At 36.7% G+C, this 16,389-nt stretch overlaps 1 protein-coding gene across 1 annotated transcript in view; it reads right to left on the minus strand.

Moving 5' to 3' along the window:
- NEIL3 (nei like DNA glycosylase 3) overlaps positions 1-16,389 on the minus strand; it is a 52,078-nt gene that overhangs the window by 17,706 nt on the left and 17,983 nt on the right. The window contains exons 3-6 of the mRNA XM_019651730.1: positions 10,825-10,959; positions 10,269-10,482; positions 7,950-8,024; positions 6,221-6,387 (exon numbers count right to left, since the gene is read on the minus strand). Of these exons, the coding sequence (XP_019507275.1) occupies positions 6,221-6,387; positions 7,950-8,024; positions 10,269-10,482; positions 10,825-10,959 (591 nt within the window). The remainder of the gene's footprint in view (positions 1-6,220; positions 6,388-7,949; positions 8,025-10,268; positions 10,483-10,824; positions 10,960-16,389) is intronic.

Below are 16,389 nucleotides of genomic sequence, written 5' to 3' on the forward strand. Positions count from 1 at the left end.
CTACCTCAATCTCTAAAAATATCCTAAATTCAACCTTTTTTTTTTACCACCCTGCTCTCTTTTAGGTCTCCGTCATTTACCACAGGCACTACTGTTGAGAGGACCCTGATGTCACAGCTTCACTGGGGTGACACTGCAGCCACTTTTCCACATAGCAGCCCAAATAATCCTCAGAGATACAGGTCACTTTATGTCACCCCTCTGCTCAAAAACTTCCTGTGGCTTCCTAGCTCATTGGACATCAGCACTCCCCATGCTGGCCAGAGTGATCCTTTCACATATAAATCAATTATTTCCCTCTGGCTCAAAGCCATCTCCAGGCATCACATCATACTCAGAATCCTATCAAAACGTGTTACCGTGGCCAGCCTGGCTCTGCCTGCTCTGATGCCTGCCAAACAGAGCAGACCCCTCCATGCTCATTCCTGCCACTCTGGTCATAGTCACACTTCCTGCTTTCTCTTCAGGTACCGAGACAGAGGCTTCATGCTTCCTAGGCTGCCTTCTTCCCCACCCTCAGATCTTTACAAGTCATCAGATCTTTGCACAAATCTCCTCGGGGGCTTTATCTGACCACCCTATTGAAAATGAACTTCCCTGTCACTATCTGTCCCCTCACTGTGGCTGATGTCTCTTCAGAGCCCTATTTATCGTCTAATACCCTATATATACATGTACATATAGGTTTTTCTTAAAAAGATCTCCTCTCACCAGAATATAGAATTATATGAATATTCTATAAATATAGGTATAATGAATAAATGTTATCTCTCCATATCTGTTAGAACTGCTTTCTGGAAGGTCACGATGGATTCTCAGCTGTCATATACAGTGGCCATGTTCTCAAGCATCCCCCTCACCAACTCCCTCGAATTTAACTCCCAGTCACTTCCTACCTCTTTCATGGGCTCCTTTCCTTTTTTGATCACTGATGGGAAGGTAATCTCAAGGCCCCCCTTGACCCTTCCTTGCTTCTCTCTATGCTACTCTCAGTGACTGCAAATACTACCAAATTCACCTATAAACTCAGATTACCCCAGGGCGGGTAATGTGGACAGGTTTTAGTCTCAGAAACTGAGGCATGAAAACCAGGCGGGGGGCTCTTTTCCGGTTTTTGCAGCGCGAGACAACACCAGCAGCAGTCTCCTGTGACACGCTCTACTGGGCGGAGCAGGAAATCCTGTACAGAAACCAGCGCAAGCGCAGGAAGGTTTTGGAGAGGTGGAGCTGCAGATCAGCTTGAAGAATTGTGACCCTCAGAAGGACAAGCACTTCTCAGGCACCGTCAGGCTTAAATCCTCTCCCCGCCCCAAGTTCTCTGTATGTGTTCTGGGGGACCAGCTGCGCTGTGACGAGGCCAAGGCCTGTGGATATCCCCCACGTGGGCACTGAGGCGCTGAAGAAACTCAGCAAGAATCAGAAACTGGTCAAAAAGCTGGCCAAGATGTATGATGCCTTTTTGGCTTCAGGGTCTCTGACCAAGCAGGTCCCATGAATCCTGGGCCCAGGCCTGAATAAGACTGGCAAGTTCCCTTCCTTGCTGACCCACAATGAAACATGGTGGCCAAAGTCAACGAAGTGAAATCCATGGTCAAGTTCCAGATGAAGGTGCTGTGTCTGCCAGTGGGCACAGATGAGTTTGTGTACAACATCCACTTCGCTGTCAATTTCCTGGTGTCATTGCTCAAAAACCACTGGCAGAATGTCTGGGCTTTATATGTCAAGAGCACCATGGGGAAGCCCCAGCACCTGTACTAAGGCAGAGCTTAATAAACCAGAGTGCTACCATTAAAAAAGAAGAAAAAAAAAGGAAACAAAATAAAAAAACAGATGGGAGATGACAGTGTCTTCAAGGAATCCCTGCCCTTAGTGGAGACTAGTTACTGTATGGAAAGCAACTGATTTTTTTTTTTTTGGTCTAAACTTATTTTTTTTTAAAAAACACCCATGTAAATGTTAATCAAACTAAAAGAAAGTTATGCAAAATAAAGTAGCATTTAATGAAGGTGGGAAATAAAAAGAACTTCTAAGCTGCTTTCCAATTATATTTCAACTGAATCAACTGCTATTCTGGTCTAGTCTGCCCCTCACTCACGGAGCGCCAGTACTCATCCAGACATGTTTCTTCTCATTTGCTACCACGAGGCTTGAGATGAGGAACTTAGACCTGTTTTTATTCTTCCCACTTGCTCATTCTATGGAGAACCCTGGGAAGGACCCCTTCATGGGTCCCAGTCCCAAGACTCTGTGGTTTTTATAGCTTTTCCATGAATTCTGTGAATGACCCCAATTATTCACTTTGGCTACATGACCCATAAATACCCATTTTAGTTTAAGATAATATGAGATTGGTTTCTTTCATTGCAGTCAAAAAAATTCTTTTTAAATTATGTTTTTAAACATAAAGACTAGGTTGTCAAATTCTCTTCCCCAAACAAGGCTGTCCTATCAAGATGAACCCATCACAGATACTCATCACATCTCCCAAGTACCCTGTGGCTGCTCCGTCCACTCAAAAATCTCTGCCAGGTCAGACGTGCCCCAAGACTTGGTTTGCAAACATTACTTAATTCTCATTAACCAACAGATTTCCAAATCAGATGGTTTTTAGAGACCTGAATATGTCTTCTTATAGGAACGTAACATCCTCTCCTCCCTACATACTTTGTTAGCTACTCTTTTCTCTTCCAGGAAATCCCTTTCCTGCTTGTAATTTTTGATGAATTCCTATTTCCTTCCACACTAAGCTCAAATGTCACCTCCTTCAGAAAAATGTCTTTGTTCTTCCCCAGGCAGACTAAAGTGTTTCCTCCTCTATACTTCCACTGCCATTAGCACAAACATGCCCCTTTAGAGCAGGCACTTCCATCATGGGGTTTTAATGAACCATTTTTCATTTACTCCCCACGTGAGGCTTTGAGCACTTTGAGTGGCTGTATTTTAGTTTGTCTCTGTATTCCCAGCGCCTGGCATATGGTAGATCCTAATAAAGTAAATACAAATAAATTTTTAAAAATTTTTCATGAAATTACGATTCTATTGGGTCATCGGGAAAGTCATGACGCATTTTTGCATTGAAAAACATAGAAAAATACATCATGACTTTCTCAACAACCCAACAGTAAAGAAAAAGAATGATGCAAACAGTTTCCCCTCAAGGAAACTGAACTCACGTACGTAAATTATGCTAGCATATAAAGAAGAGCCACCAATAAAATGGTATAGGTATCCAAAGTGTGGTGTCATCATAAAAAGTGGAAAATTTGGGGAGGACTTCAAGGAGTTAAGTAAACTTTTAGTGACTGAAGGGACGCAAGGATTTTGATTATTTCTGTTGGGCTTTTCATAGTTCTTCAACTGAATTTGAAATGACTTTAAATTAAAATGAGAAAAATTAATCAACATAAAAAGTGCTTCATCCAGAAAACAAACAAAATAGACTTAAGCACAGAAATCTCAAATAGGGCAAAAGTTACTGGTTTTCAAATGTTTTATTATGGATACAATTATTTTGTAGTGTATAAGTGTTTTCCCAGAGTATTAAGATGAAGGCCAATATATCCGACAAAACGAGGTCAGAAGGGAAGAGGAAGTAAAGGGCCCAGCGCACTTCCAACGCAGCACGCCTTCCTCCCCTGCTCCTAGGGGACCTCTAGGTCTCCTTTCAAGGAACCCCGGAGGCTTTAAAACCGAATTTTTAAAAGCAACTTGGAATTGACAATTACTGTATTTATATGATAAATAGCATTTATTTGATGATGTGGAAGAATAAGGATTCTCAAAAGCTATCAATTCATAGAAAATAGAGAAAATAATGTATTCAGTAGGCAAATATATACTGAATGTCTTCTACCTGCTAGATACTGTGTTATACACATTTGGTTAAAGAAATGTACACCTATAATATTAAAAATGAGAAAACCATGAATCTGTACAAATAACTAGACATATTTCAGATCTTTGTGATAATACAATGGGGTAAAGAAGTTGAGAGGAAGGGGGTGTGAAGTGGTTTAGAGAGAAGTAGTTAAGAACAAGAAAAGGAGTGATAAAGAAAATGAAACACAGGGACATGGAGAACAAAAAGGCAACTGCTGCTATCTTTCTGAAGATGTAACTGAGGATCTCCATCGCACATCATCTCCACCCCACGACCATGAGCCCACCAGAGGTAAGATGGCGCCTCCCTTCTCCCAGGCTTCCATAAGGCGAAGTATTGTCCTGCTTGCCCCCCGATTTCCAACTATATTATTTAGTTTCCTTTGCTTACTCTTTTCCTCTTACTCTTTAGAAATGGATATTCTCTGAAGTTCAAACCTTGGTTATTTTCTCTACTTTCTCAGGGAACTGAGCCCATTTTAATACTTTAGCTAACAAAACCATGCTGATTACCCTCAAGCCGTTATCTCCCACCCTGTACTGTGGCCCACAAGACATCTCTTCCAGATATGCACTGTTACTTCACATCTCCAAAACTCAGTCTGTCTTTTCCACTCTATCCCGACTTTCCCAGACCCATAAAGTGAAAATTTCTATTATTATTTGGGTCTGAAATTTTTTCCATTATCTTAGATATTGAATCTGTCACAATTCTTGTTGACTTTTCCACTTTTTAAAGTACCTATTTTCTTCTCCATTTCCAGTGTTTTGACCTCAGGCCCGGTAACCATCTCTCACCCACTACACTGCACTAGCTGCTTCACATGGGATTAAATCTCTTCATTTTCTATCTTAACTATGCTATAATCAATTAAAACTCCTTAGTTCACTGATGTAGGTCAGGCATTAACCATTCCCAGCACTGCTAATGATTCCTATTATTTGATTCCATCCTACTTGTAAAATTAGCTTTTACTATTGAACAGCTTAAGTCTTCATTTAGCTAGACCAGGGGTCGGTAAACTTTTGAGACGGGAGAGCCGCCAGGGGTCGGCAAACTGCGGCTCGCGAGCCACATGGGGTACTTTGGGTACGCACATGTGCCTCTGAAGTAAAATTGAAAATGAAAATAAAACTATCATAGTTTCATTTATAAAATTTTTAAAGGATATTATTCACATAATGGTAATTTCATTTGTTTTATAGGTCTCGCAAAGCTTTTTAAATTGTTTTTCAATTGTTGTGAGGGACAGGATTGGCTCTTCCAGGGGTTGGCAAACTTTTGAGACAACGTACCCAAAGAGCCGCATGTGGTTTGTGAGCTGCAGTTTGCCGACCCCTGAGTCTCCCCAATGTTCTCATCATGCCTCCAACATGCCATGCTTAGTCATGATTCAAGGTTTGTGGCCGTGCTCCTTCTTACTAATTAAATAATGTTTGTTCTGTCATCTGTCTAACCAAAATTCTAACTATCCTTTTAAAGTAAGCTTCAAATTACATTTTTTTGTATGAGATCTTCCCAACCTTTTGTATATATATATATAAACCTCTAATAGCCTTGAACTCTAATAGCATTTAATGTGCTTCATGTCTGTACTGGTTATTTTGGCTTATAATCACATATACTACCAAGCTGCTACTTTGCATTGTTAATGCTTCTCCCAGCCCTCCCTAAGGCAACCTATGGTCTTTAACAAGGGTAACTGGGCCCTGGGGAAAAAGAAAGAATTAAATCTTTCAGAGACTACTATAAACTGGTTCTGAACTGACACTAATTCCAGGAGACCCAAAACATCACAGTTGTCCACCAGTCAGAGGAGGAGCTTATGAAGGTTGAGCGATCAATGGAGTTTTAGCTAAAGTTCATCTCACAGTGGGTCCAGCGAGTCCCTAAACCTAGCCTGTGGTTATTTCCCCAGTTCTGGAAAGCATAATTGGAATAGACATACTCAGCTACTGGCAGAATCTTCAATATGTATTTAAAAAGTATTTGGTTGTTTCACCAATAAATAAAATTTTTGAAGATAGTTGCATTTTTCCAATTATTTGACATATCTACATCTTCTTTTAATCACTTTACATATGAGATTAAAGCCTAAGGCTGGATATTAACATCTGAGCTAAAGATTTTCTACTGAATTCAAAAGAGGTCCAAAATCATCTTTGGTTCACTCTGCTTCTTTGATGATATCCTTTACTATTTCCTTCCAAGGGTTCAAATACTTTTTAGTTATGTCTTTTTATTAATAGCCTGATAGTTATTCGGTTATGTTTGCTTATTAATAGCCTTTTATTTAAGAGAATTGGGGCAAACAGTATACCTTAAAATTAGATATCTCACCTTATGTCAACATGCTGAGGATTTTCTTTTTGACAGTGAGGACAGAAGTATGTCATTCTGTTATTCTCCCCTAAGCGACACACAGTTATTTTGCAGCAGCACTGACAACAATTCGGACGCTTGTAAACCTTATAGTGTTTAGAGATAGTAGATCCTGCTTTATGGCACTAAAAACAAACAAGCAACATCATAATGTTATCTACAAAACAGTGTGGCTAAGGAGACAAAGAAAATTCTTGAAAGTCATTTCTGAAAGTAATTTTTTTTTATATGTACTCTGGGTGGTAAACACACAATGTAATATATAGGTGATGTATTATAAAAATGTACACTTGAAACCTGTATGATTTTCTAACCAATGTCACCCCAATAAATTTAATAAAAATGTAAAAACAATTGTATATGTTTGGACATGTCCATATAACCTTTTCTTTCATCTGATAAAGTAATTGACAAGATTCAGCAATATCTGTCAAATAAGGTGTGTGTGAAATAAGCCATTATTTTATAATATGTTGATACTCAAAACTGCTCTTTGTATCGCTTTACCCTCTTATCTAAATGGGATATAAGAGTTCCATAATTTAAAATATTGTTCATGCTTGTTAAGTTTCTTTAAATTAAACATAATTATATAGTTAAAAAAAAAGACTAGATTAGCTTTAAATCTGATTGTTTTCAGAACACTGAAGCTGTTCACTTTGTTTTGACAGCCAAAAAATTTATGTCTAAGAAGAAAATTTCACACGATCATCTTCTTTGTTGACCTGACAAAAGAGAGCTTTTAGTTTTTAATCTTACAAATTCACTAAAAGAAAAAATAAAAATTCAAATGCCATCCAAGCAAAGAACATGTTTCATTTTGGTGGAAGTTCTATTTAAAAGACATGTGATATTCTCTGTCATGCTTTATTCTGCTCACATATATTTAAAGATCCTAGAAAGTGAATATTTTAAGCTTATACCAGCAGTGTGCAAATTTTAAATATGGCTCACCATATATAAGCTGAAAATTACACAAACAGCTTACATTACTTTAAGCAAAGTATTGTAATACATAACTTAATCTGGACAGAAAATGGGTAATTGTCTATAATCACATTTGCCTGGAAGAATAAATGGGCATATATAATATTAAAATAACCATAGTAACTCAAGGGAGATATGTAAAACAAGAGGTTCATCAACACTTTAGGCCAAATCATAAGGAATCCTACAATACCTGCCTTTCTGAACATAGTAAACATAAAAAATTTGAATACAGAAAATGGACTGTAGAGAAAAAAATATTTGTGATACTTTGTTTAAAAGATAAAATGTGTTTATTGAATTCTATACATGAATATATATAACTTTCAAAATTTAGTTTAGCAAGTACTTATTTCATTCTCAAAACAGTCTTTGTCAATTAAAGAATTGAGTCTATCGCTGGATGCTTCCTAGATTTCACTTTTATATATCCAAAAATGGAACAAGAGTCTAAGTCAAATGCTAATATAGTTGTTCCTCAACTGATTATAAAGATAATTTAATACAATTATAGTTAGACAAGTTTGGACTGACTTATGACCTAAAACTTTAAGATTTTAATTAGGCCCATAACGTATCATTCTCCCTTACTGTACCTCTATACACTTACCACTAGATGGCTATAAACAGCTTTAACATTTTCGGTATAATCAAAAGAGAAAGAATTGACATTTTACATAATTGAAAAATTTTTGCTTACCCTGTAAAAAAGAATGCTGAAATCACGTATCATTTTCACAAGGTGATGGGTCTGTTCATCTGTTAACTGACAAACCTTAAAATAGAAAAATGACTGAGGATAGTTTTATTATCTGTTCATCACTGTAGAAAAAGAATACCACTTGCCAGTTCTAACAGAACTGTAAATAGATTTAAAATATATACATATCTTCTAGGACTCTATCATAGATCTACTTAGTGTCATTAATAGTAGTGTTATTTTTAAGTGATAGTACTACAGATAAAAACTTCTATTTATAAATTTTAATTCTGAATTCAAATATTTATTAAATATCTCTTCTGTATCAGGTATCTTCAAAGTCCCAGCACTGACTGTCAGCCACCTTCAAAAGTCTTGCTGGGTTTGCAAAAAAAAAAAACAAAAAAAGAGAAGAAAAGGAGGGAATGATAGGCACAGAAGTAGATGACAATCAAGATCACTATCAAGCTTTAAAAAGATATGAAATACATGCATTAATATTAAAGTACTTGTTAGCACATGGAAGAACTCTTAAACAGATCTTACTGAAGAAGTTTTTTGTGTGACACCGCGTGGCATAAATCTAAGCATTATCCTTGCAGAATTAATGATCATTTGGCACATGTGGTTTCAATAATAATTTCAGAAGAGATTCTGTCTAATGACTTACCCTTGTGGTATATATATATATATTTATATATATACAGTGGAAACTAATTTATCAATGACTATAAAGTCTAAAGCGATCTAATCAACAGAATCATTCTAAAAGTATTATTAGATATTTTTCAATTATTTAAAGTTTACAACTTATGTACTCCTAAAACTCATTTATTTCTTACCATATCTTACATACTATATTCAGTCACCCCTTGAAATGTTAAACTACTTTTTCAATGATTGTACATGTGCTTTAGGTGGCTAGTAGCTAAGCTTCAGAAATGTCATTAGGTTTTTAAACCCTGAGACATTCAGGGCAAAGGGTCTTTTACTAGAAAAATGGATAGCTGAATGTACAGATAAAAAGTAAATTATCAGTTTATCATAGATAATAATGACACTCTAGGGAACAATACTCTGGATTCTTTTTCTTTTTCCAAAACATTTTCCATAGATGTCTAGGTGATTTTAAAAAGCTTATTGTTAAAAGTCTGTTTCATTATTCTCATATTATAGAAATTTTATTAACTTGTTCCATGTGTCAAAAAAACAGAATCTGATGTAGAACTATCATTAACTATTCCTTTTAAAACTTATTTCCCACTGGTTTGGATTTTACAAACACTATCTAGGAAATAATTACACAAAATAAAAAAGGTATCTTTGAGTTCATGTAAAAATGACTTAGTTAATAGAGACTATTTGGGTCTAGATAAAAGCCCTAATGTAGATTTCTTCCCTGGAAAATAAAATACGCATATATGTATGTATCCATCTACCTGGTTTAAGTTCTAATTTCTTTGACCTTCTCACAACTTTGTCCTGTTAATCACCACTCTCTTTTCTACAATTTTAACCTCTCCCTCCTCTCTACTAGTTTGTTTGTTTGTTTGTTTGTTTTTTGGTCAACATACGTTTAAGTTCACGTCTCTTCAGTTGAAGAACAAAAAAACAACAACAAAACCCAGTCCTTGTCCTGACTTCTTCCTCTATAAGTCTAGTATTTTCTGTTCACTCCAAAATAAGCTACTCCTACAACTACCCACATTTTGTTTCCAGTTCCTCATTAACCACTTATTCCTTAGTCCCTGCTACCTGACCTCCATTCTTATCATTCGAGTGAAACTGTATTTCCTAATGTCCTGAATAGCTATAAAGAGGAATCATATGAGTGTGTTGAGTGTGAATTTAATGTGCCAGATACAAAAAGAAAGTTGTGAGCTTAGCTCATTCCTACATTCAACAAATATTTCTTTAATGCTGCCATGTGCCAGACACTGTTATTCTAGCTGTTTAAATATTCCATGAACAACACTGACACCTTCCTCTTAAGAGATTGCATTCTAGCAGAGGAGACAGGTTTAATACAATAAATATAACACATCAAGATTAGATGATGTTTGAAAGTGACCAGTGGTATGGAGAAAATAAATAGCAAAGCAAGTTATGCAAGACTGGGAGTATGGGGGGGGGGGGCTGCACACAGCAATTTTAAAAAGCATGGTCTGGGTTGGCCTCCATGAGAAGCTGGCATGAACAAAGACCCCTGAGGTCTGCTGGGGGGACTGTGTTACTACAGTACAGATTTAAGTGCTCCATGTTGGTCCCTTAACAGTATTCAAAAACACAATCATCATTTGAAAAATACTCATAACTTACTTTAACAGCTGGATGGAGACCACTGTCAAAAAGAGCTTCGTTTTTTATGATGTTGCCAACGCCAGGCAGCACTCTCTGATCCATTAACACATCACAGAGCATCCGTCCTGTCTGCCTTTTCACTTCCCTTTCCGCCCGTGAGAAACTAAATTTAGGTGAACATACATCTAATTCTTCCATCATTCTTATTCTCTGTTGGCTTTCTGTTGAGTTTCTACAGAAAGGAATAGAAAATACATTCATCGTAGGTCTGGTTACAACTTCAGAAAGTGTCATTTAAAATGAGTTTTGATAGAAACTATAAACACTTCATGCTAATCGGGGAATAAGAGTCATGGAGCCAAACAAGGAGAACCCTAACAAACCATATTACTTGAAGGCTCTTTTAAAATAGGTTTTATCGATTATAAACCATTTTTTTAAATTTTCATTTATTTATTCCCATGTGACATCCCAAACCAAATGCAGATTTAACTATCAGAGTTTTATAGCTGAAGGAGTTTTTTATTTTACTTTATTTTATTTCAGCTTACCTTATTTAATTTTATTTTTTTACCTGAGTTCTACTGATGAGTCAAAGAAACAAATCAAATCTTTGGTGAGCTGCACTTCCAACACAGGAGAAACTCCATTTTTATTTTTATGCTCAGGTGGATTAATCATGATGGAACCTTTCATTCCAAAATGAATCCTAAAAACAAAATCAAACCCGTTTTTGAATAGCAGAAAGTAGTATATCATGTATCAAATTTTTTTCCTTCACTTCACTTTTTGGATTAGTCAGGGTAGGTACTTTTAAAGGGAAAACCATGGTAGCTAATATTATATATTTGTCTTATTATGGCTTTGTGTCTTTATAAAACTAGAAACTATGACAATCAGTTTTTCAACCCACAAATAAAATAAGTTCTTAGAGAAAAAATAAGGCCCCAAAAATAAGCCCAAGAAAACATACCCCTGTTCTTCTTTTCTTGTCAGATGAAATATCTTTTATTCACAGAACAGTCTAGTGTCTCTCAGCTTTTTCTCAGATTCAAAGGCTTGGGGTGTAATGAGGCTAAATTTAAACTGCCCGTAGTTTATGTTTTTATAAGTTCTACAAAGTCACTAACATTCAAAGTCCTCATTTCTAGCCACAATAGCTTGGAAATGTTTACCCATTCCAAAATGATATCTACAGTTTGAAACTCTTTTATTCCCCCCTTGCTTTGGTATACGCAGTGAAACGATGTCTTGCGCATCAAAAAAATATCTTACGCATCAAAAAANAAACGATGTCTTGCGCATCAAAAAAATATCTTACGCAACAAAAAAAAAAAAAAAAGACAAGTCAAAATGATATTGTCTTCAATACTTTTAGTTTTCTTCTACCTTTATATGTATATTGGAAAGAGAGGATTTATAAATATTTACGGTTAACTTGAAAGCCACAATGCAGTGATGAAAAATTCATAACCTTTCAGTTTTTACAGGATTGATTAGTATGTTCAGTGGAAAAAAAAATAGGAAAGAAAGTGGTTCTGTGAGACCTCTGATGATGAAGATCAAAAATGAGTCTCAAGATGAAATACTGTGTTCTGCCTTTCAAATCCTTCTCCTTATAGCTTCGTTGAGTTAATAAATATGGCTCTTTTGGCAGCAAATGTTACTTCTCTGTGCTTCTAATTCCAAAGCACTATGTTATAGTATTGTACAAGGTTAACCAGTCTAACTTTAAAAATGTGGGTTTTAAACTCTGTGTGCCCTACTATCAATCATAAGTGCATTTTACATGCCCATAGTTCTTGACAGGAAAAATGTGTGCCTGTAAGTACTCCATAATTTAGTTTATGGACGTTCAACCTCAGTGAAAGGTGTACAACTGTCATGCCCAGAAGCCATCATATCTAAAATCTTTTCAGCTGCATGGCTCATAAAGTGGATTCTAAATCACTTTCTATAATGAAACTGCATCCACATAAAAAATCTCAAAGGTTAAGACCCAATTCAAATGCAGGAGTAGCCCCAATAATAACCAGGAATCAAATAAGTATGCCTTTTTTGGTCTTATAAATACATCTATCCAATTTAAGGGAAAATGTGCACAAAATAACTACTTTTCTACTTTATTTTTATTAAATAACTAAATATTATGATAACCAAGCCCCACTGAACCAACAAATTTTCTGTGTTTATTGTTAAGCATCCTTTAGTGTAAACTCAGAAAAATCCGTCAATATCACGAACATTTTTAAGGCACACTAAACACCTGTACTATTGTAACAATTGCCATGCTGCTCTTTTATAGGCTCATATTACATTTACTTTCAAGAGTTAGATTTGCTTTTCAAGATTCCTCATCGTAATAACTTAGCTTATGAAAATTTTTATTAGATCCTTATTTCTATCTCTTGATCCTCTCAAGCTCCCTGCATCCCACCCCCCCAACCCAATTGGTTATTGAGATCATTCACTCTGCATATACGACTCTGCCTGCCAATGGTGGGCATTAAGCCCAGCCTGGAGTGGCCTCTGTCCCTTCCTCGGACACAGGAACACTCGGATTCGGGAACAGACACCTGAGTCACCCAGGACCCATCACTATCCAAGCTGGATTCATTAGAGTTCTCCTGATGAATTTATGGATTTCAGACACAGAGAAATCTGTTTGTTGTTAGTTTGGGGAGATCTAACATGGGAGCTGTCTATGGAAATGTTTCCCGACTCGGACACCGGAGAAGCCATGAGAGGCCGACCAGAGGAAGGCCATGGCAGATTTCAGTGAGGAACACAGTCAAGAAATGCAGAGTCCTCATAGCATTTAGTCTTTATTCCATTTCTCCCTGAAACCCGACCACATCATTTTCAGCGATCATAAGACACCCCACATTCTTATAATAAATAATTATTGAATTTCTTTGAGTGAGTTGGGCTTCTGTCACTTGCAACCAAAGTTCTAATATAAAAATTATGTCCAAATTAAAAATTGAACTGATATTAAGAAATTCCCTCTCGTTAGAAATAACTTCCTAAACCAAATCAATAGATAAGAGCTGATACTACTGGAACCATCAGTCACAGTCTTCCAGGCTACTACTATCAGAATAACCTGAACATCCTTAAGCAGGCACAAATAGCATAAACGACAGTATTGTCACAGGTTCATGTTAATGACAACTATACATAAGGCGACTGCTTATAAAAATTATCAAGCGGTCAAAAGTGTCCTAGGGATAATAAAGAATGTAAAAGAGTCGAATATAATGATTGTAAAACTTACGCTAGGAATTCGAAGAAACCGCTTATAAAAAGATATGGTGCTAAGTTAAAAAGCAAAAAGGGAGTTCTCCTTCTACTTAGGATATAAAAGCTAAAAGTGAATATAACTCCCACCCCAACAAGAATTCACACTGCTTATAAAATCACAAATTTTCTTGAGCACATCAGAGACATGAGGTTGCAAACAGCCAGGTGAGCTAAACTCCAGTGGAAAGACAGACATACACATTGTCACACGTGTGGCAGAGTACAGGAGGAAGAGACCGCTACCATAAAAATGGGTAAGAAGAAAACAGCTAAAACGTTCAACAAACTTTTGAGTACTGAGTGTGGCTGGTATGACAGTTTAGAATTTCTGGCACCCCAGACACATGGAGACTATGCACTCACTATAAGCTCTTTTCCCTGGGTGCCCACACTTAGTTACACTCCAGAAAGATGTGAGTATAGCAGGGGACCTGAAAGAGCCACCCTTGGTGGCATGGCACCTGTCAGCATGAAACTCTGTCTGCTTCTCAAGTACTTCTCTCATGTGAAGCAAAAGTCTTAAAAAGTCTTAAGCTGCTGTAGATGAGGGAGAGGCACAAACAAAAAGCCATCTATCTCTGAAGGAGTAACAGGAAACCTCCTGCCCATACAGCAGGCCTTGCACCAAGTAACAAGAATGAGCAGCCTGCCACTGGGGAGGGCAGGAAACCCTTTGCCACCAGGTCCAAGCTAAGTGCACTGCTGCTGAGGATGAGCAGAAGCAAAAGCCATCTGTCCCCAGGGATGAGGCAAGGATTCGGCTTTGGCGCAGAGTCCTCCAACGATGCAAGGGGACATCTGCTCCCACTGGGAGACAGGAAGGAAACTCTCTGACCTGAGACCCTCCCCCCGCATCCCCCCAACACACACACACACTTAGAAGGAAGAGTTTGGCTGCATAGAGGTGAAAAGGGGCAGTGGCCCTGAGAAAACTGTCACCTGAGATCCACATGCACAGGGCCTGCCTGAGAATCAGGCTGCTTTAGAAGAGTCAGGAACCTGTTTTCCCCATCGTGAACCTCTCACTGGAAAGACTCCCTTATGACACAAATGTGCAGGTCTGATGAAAGCTGACTGGGGCAGAAACACAAAGAAACAACCCCCGGCCACACCAGGTCACACTTGAGCCATAAAGAAGCAGTAGCAGCTAGAGGTTTTGATGCCACTGCTGCATCAAACGCAACTACAACACAATAAATCCCAAACCAAACTCAACTACTTACTAGACTCACTCAACTGCCCACACTAATGACCTTATAGGAGAGGCATTACTATTTCGAGGCTTAAATATTATTTACCTTGGTCTCTATTCTTGTAAATGTGATATATGGAATTCAAAAAAAATTACGACACACACAAAAATAAGAAAATTATAAAAGAAAAAAAATGTCAAGAGATAAAGCAGTCAACAGAGCCAGACCCATAGACATCCCAGATGTTGGAACTATAAGGCAGGTAATCTAAAATCGATTTAAAAATTAAAATTACAATTATTAATTGAGAAAACCATACCAGGTGAGTCTGCTGTGATAAGGTCCCCAACCTTCCACAAATATTATATATGCTGCGCATGGATTTTATGTTAATGTGTTTCTGGGCTTTTATAACCTTGCATAGAGGTGTGAATAAATACTACTTGATCAGAACCAAGTCAGGCCATGCACAGGTCATTCTCTATTGTGAAAACAGTTGCAGATGCCTTTGCTTTCTATTCATGACAGATTTCTATATGCCTTCAAAATGGATATAAAAAAAGCACCAGTAACCAAGACCCAGCAAATCAACATCTAGGAGTTTATCCTAAGAAAACATCAAAATGGTAAAAAAAAATGTATGCAAGGATGTTATCTGCAGTTATTTATTAGAGTGAATAATAAGGAAAAATGCTAATCAGTAGTGGTTGATTTAAAAAATGATAGATCCATATATTGGCACACTTTGCACACATTAAAAATAGCAGTATACATGTATATTTTGACATTGACCAATACAATATGCATATTATGCAAAAAAGCCAAATATAAATTAAAATTCTCATTTATATAATTATAATGTGCAACATCATATAATCCATGTATGTGTAATGTAAACATATGTATGAATATATGGTATATAAACAATTTATATTTTACCTATAATATTTACAAAAACAATAAAGAGTGCTTTTTTTTTGGTATAGGAATTATGGATGATATTTACTTTTTCCTTTAGATGTTTTGGGACTATCTTAATGTTTTACAATTGGCTTACATAGTACTTTTAAAATAAAGAAAAATTGCAATAAACTGATGTGTATTATGAAAAGAAATAAAAAAAGGAAAGCGGCAGAACAAGTGATCCTGTAGGCTATCAGGTGCAGCAGGGAAATTAATGAATGAGGTAAAGATTTTCATATTTTCTCTAGTTACACATGAAAGCATATGGTAATTGAAATAGAAAATACAAGTTATCATTTCAAAAACTAAAGATGTTTAATTTACTACCTGTAGATTACTTTCACAGTCAGATTTATTTATTTATTCATTTATTTAAAGTTGAGGTACAAATGACATATAACATTATATTAGTTTCAGGTGTACAACATAATAATTTGATATTTGTATACATTGTGAAATGATCAGCACAATAAGTCTAATTAATGTCCATCACCTTACAGTTACCCCCAAAAATTTTTTTTCTTGTGATGAAAACTTCTAAGATCTACTCTCTTAGCAACTTTCAAATATGTACTACGGTATTATTAACTGCAGTCACCATGCTGTACATTACACCCCCATGATTTATTTATCTTATAACTGGAAGCCTGCACCTTTTAATAACAGTCAGCTTTCTTCAG

Source organism: Hipposideros armiger, unplaced genomic scaffold (assembly GCF_001890085.2).
Source record: "Hipposideros armiger isolate ML-2016 unplaced genomic scaffold, ASM189008v1 scaffold_165, whole genome shotgun sequence".
NCBI classification, from domain to species: domain Eukaryota; kingdom Metazoa; phylum Chordata; class Mammalia; order Chiroptera; family Hipposideridae; genus Hipposideros; species Hipposideros armiger.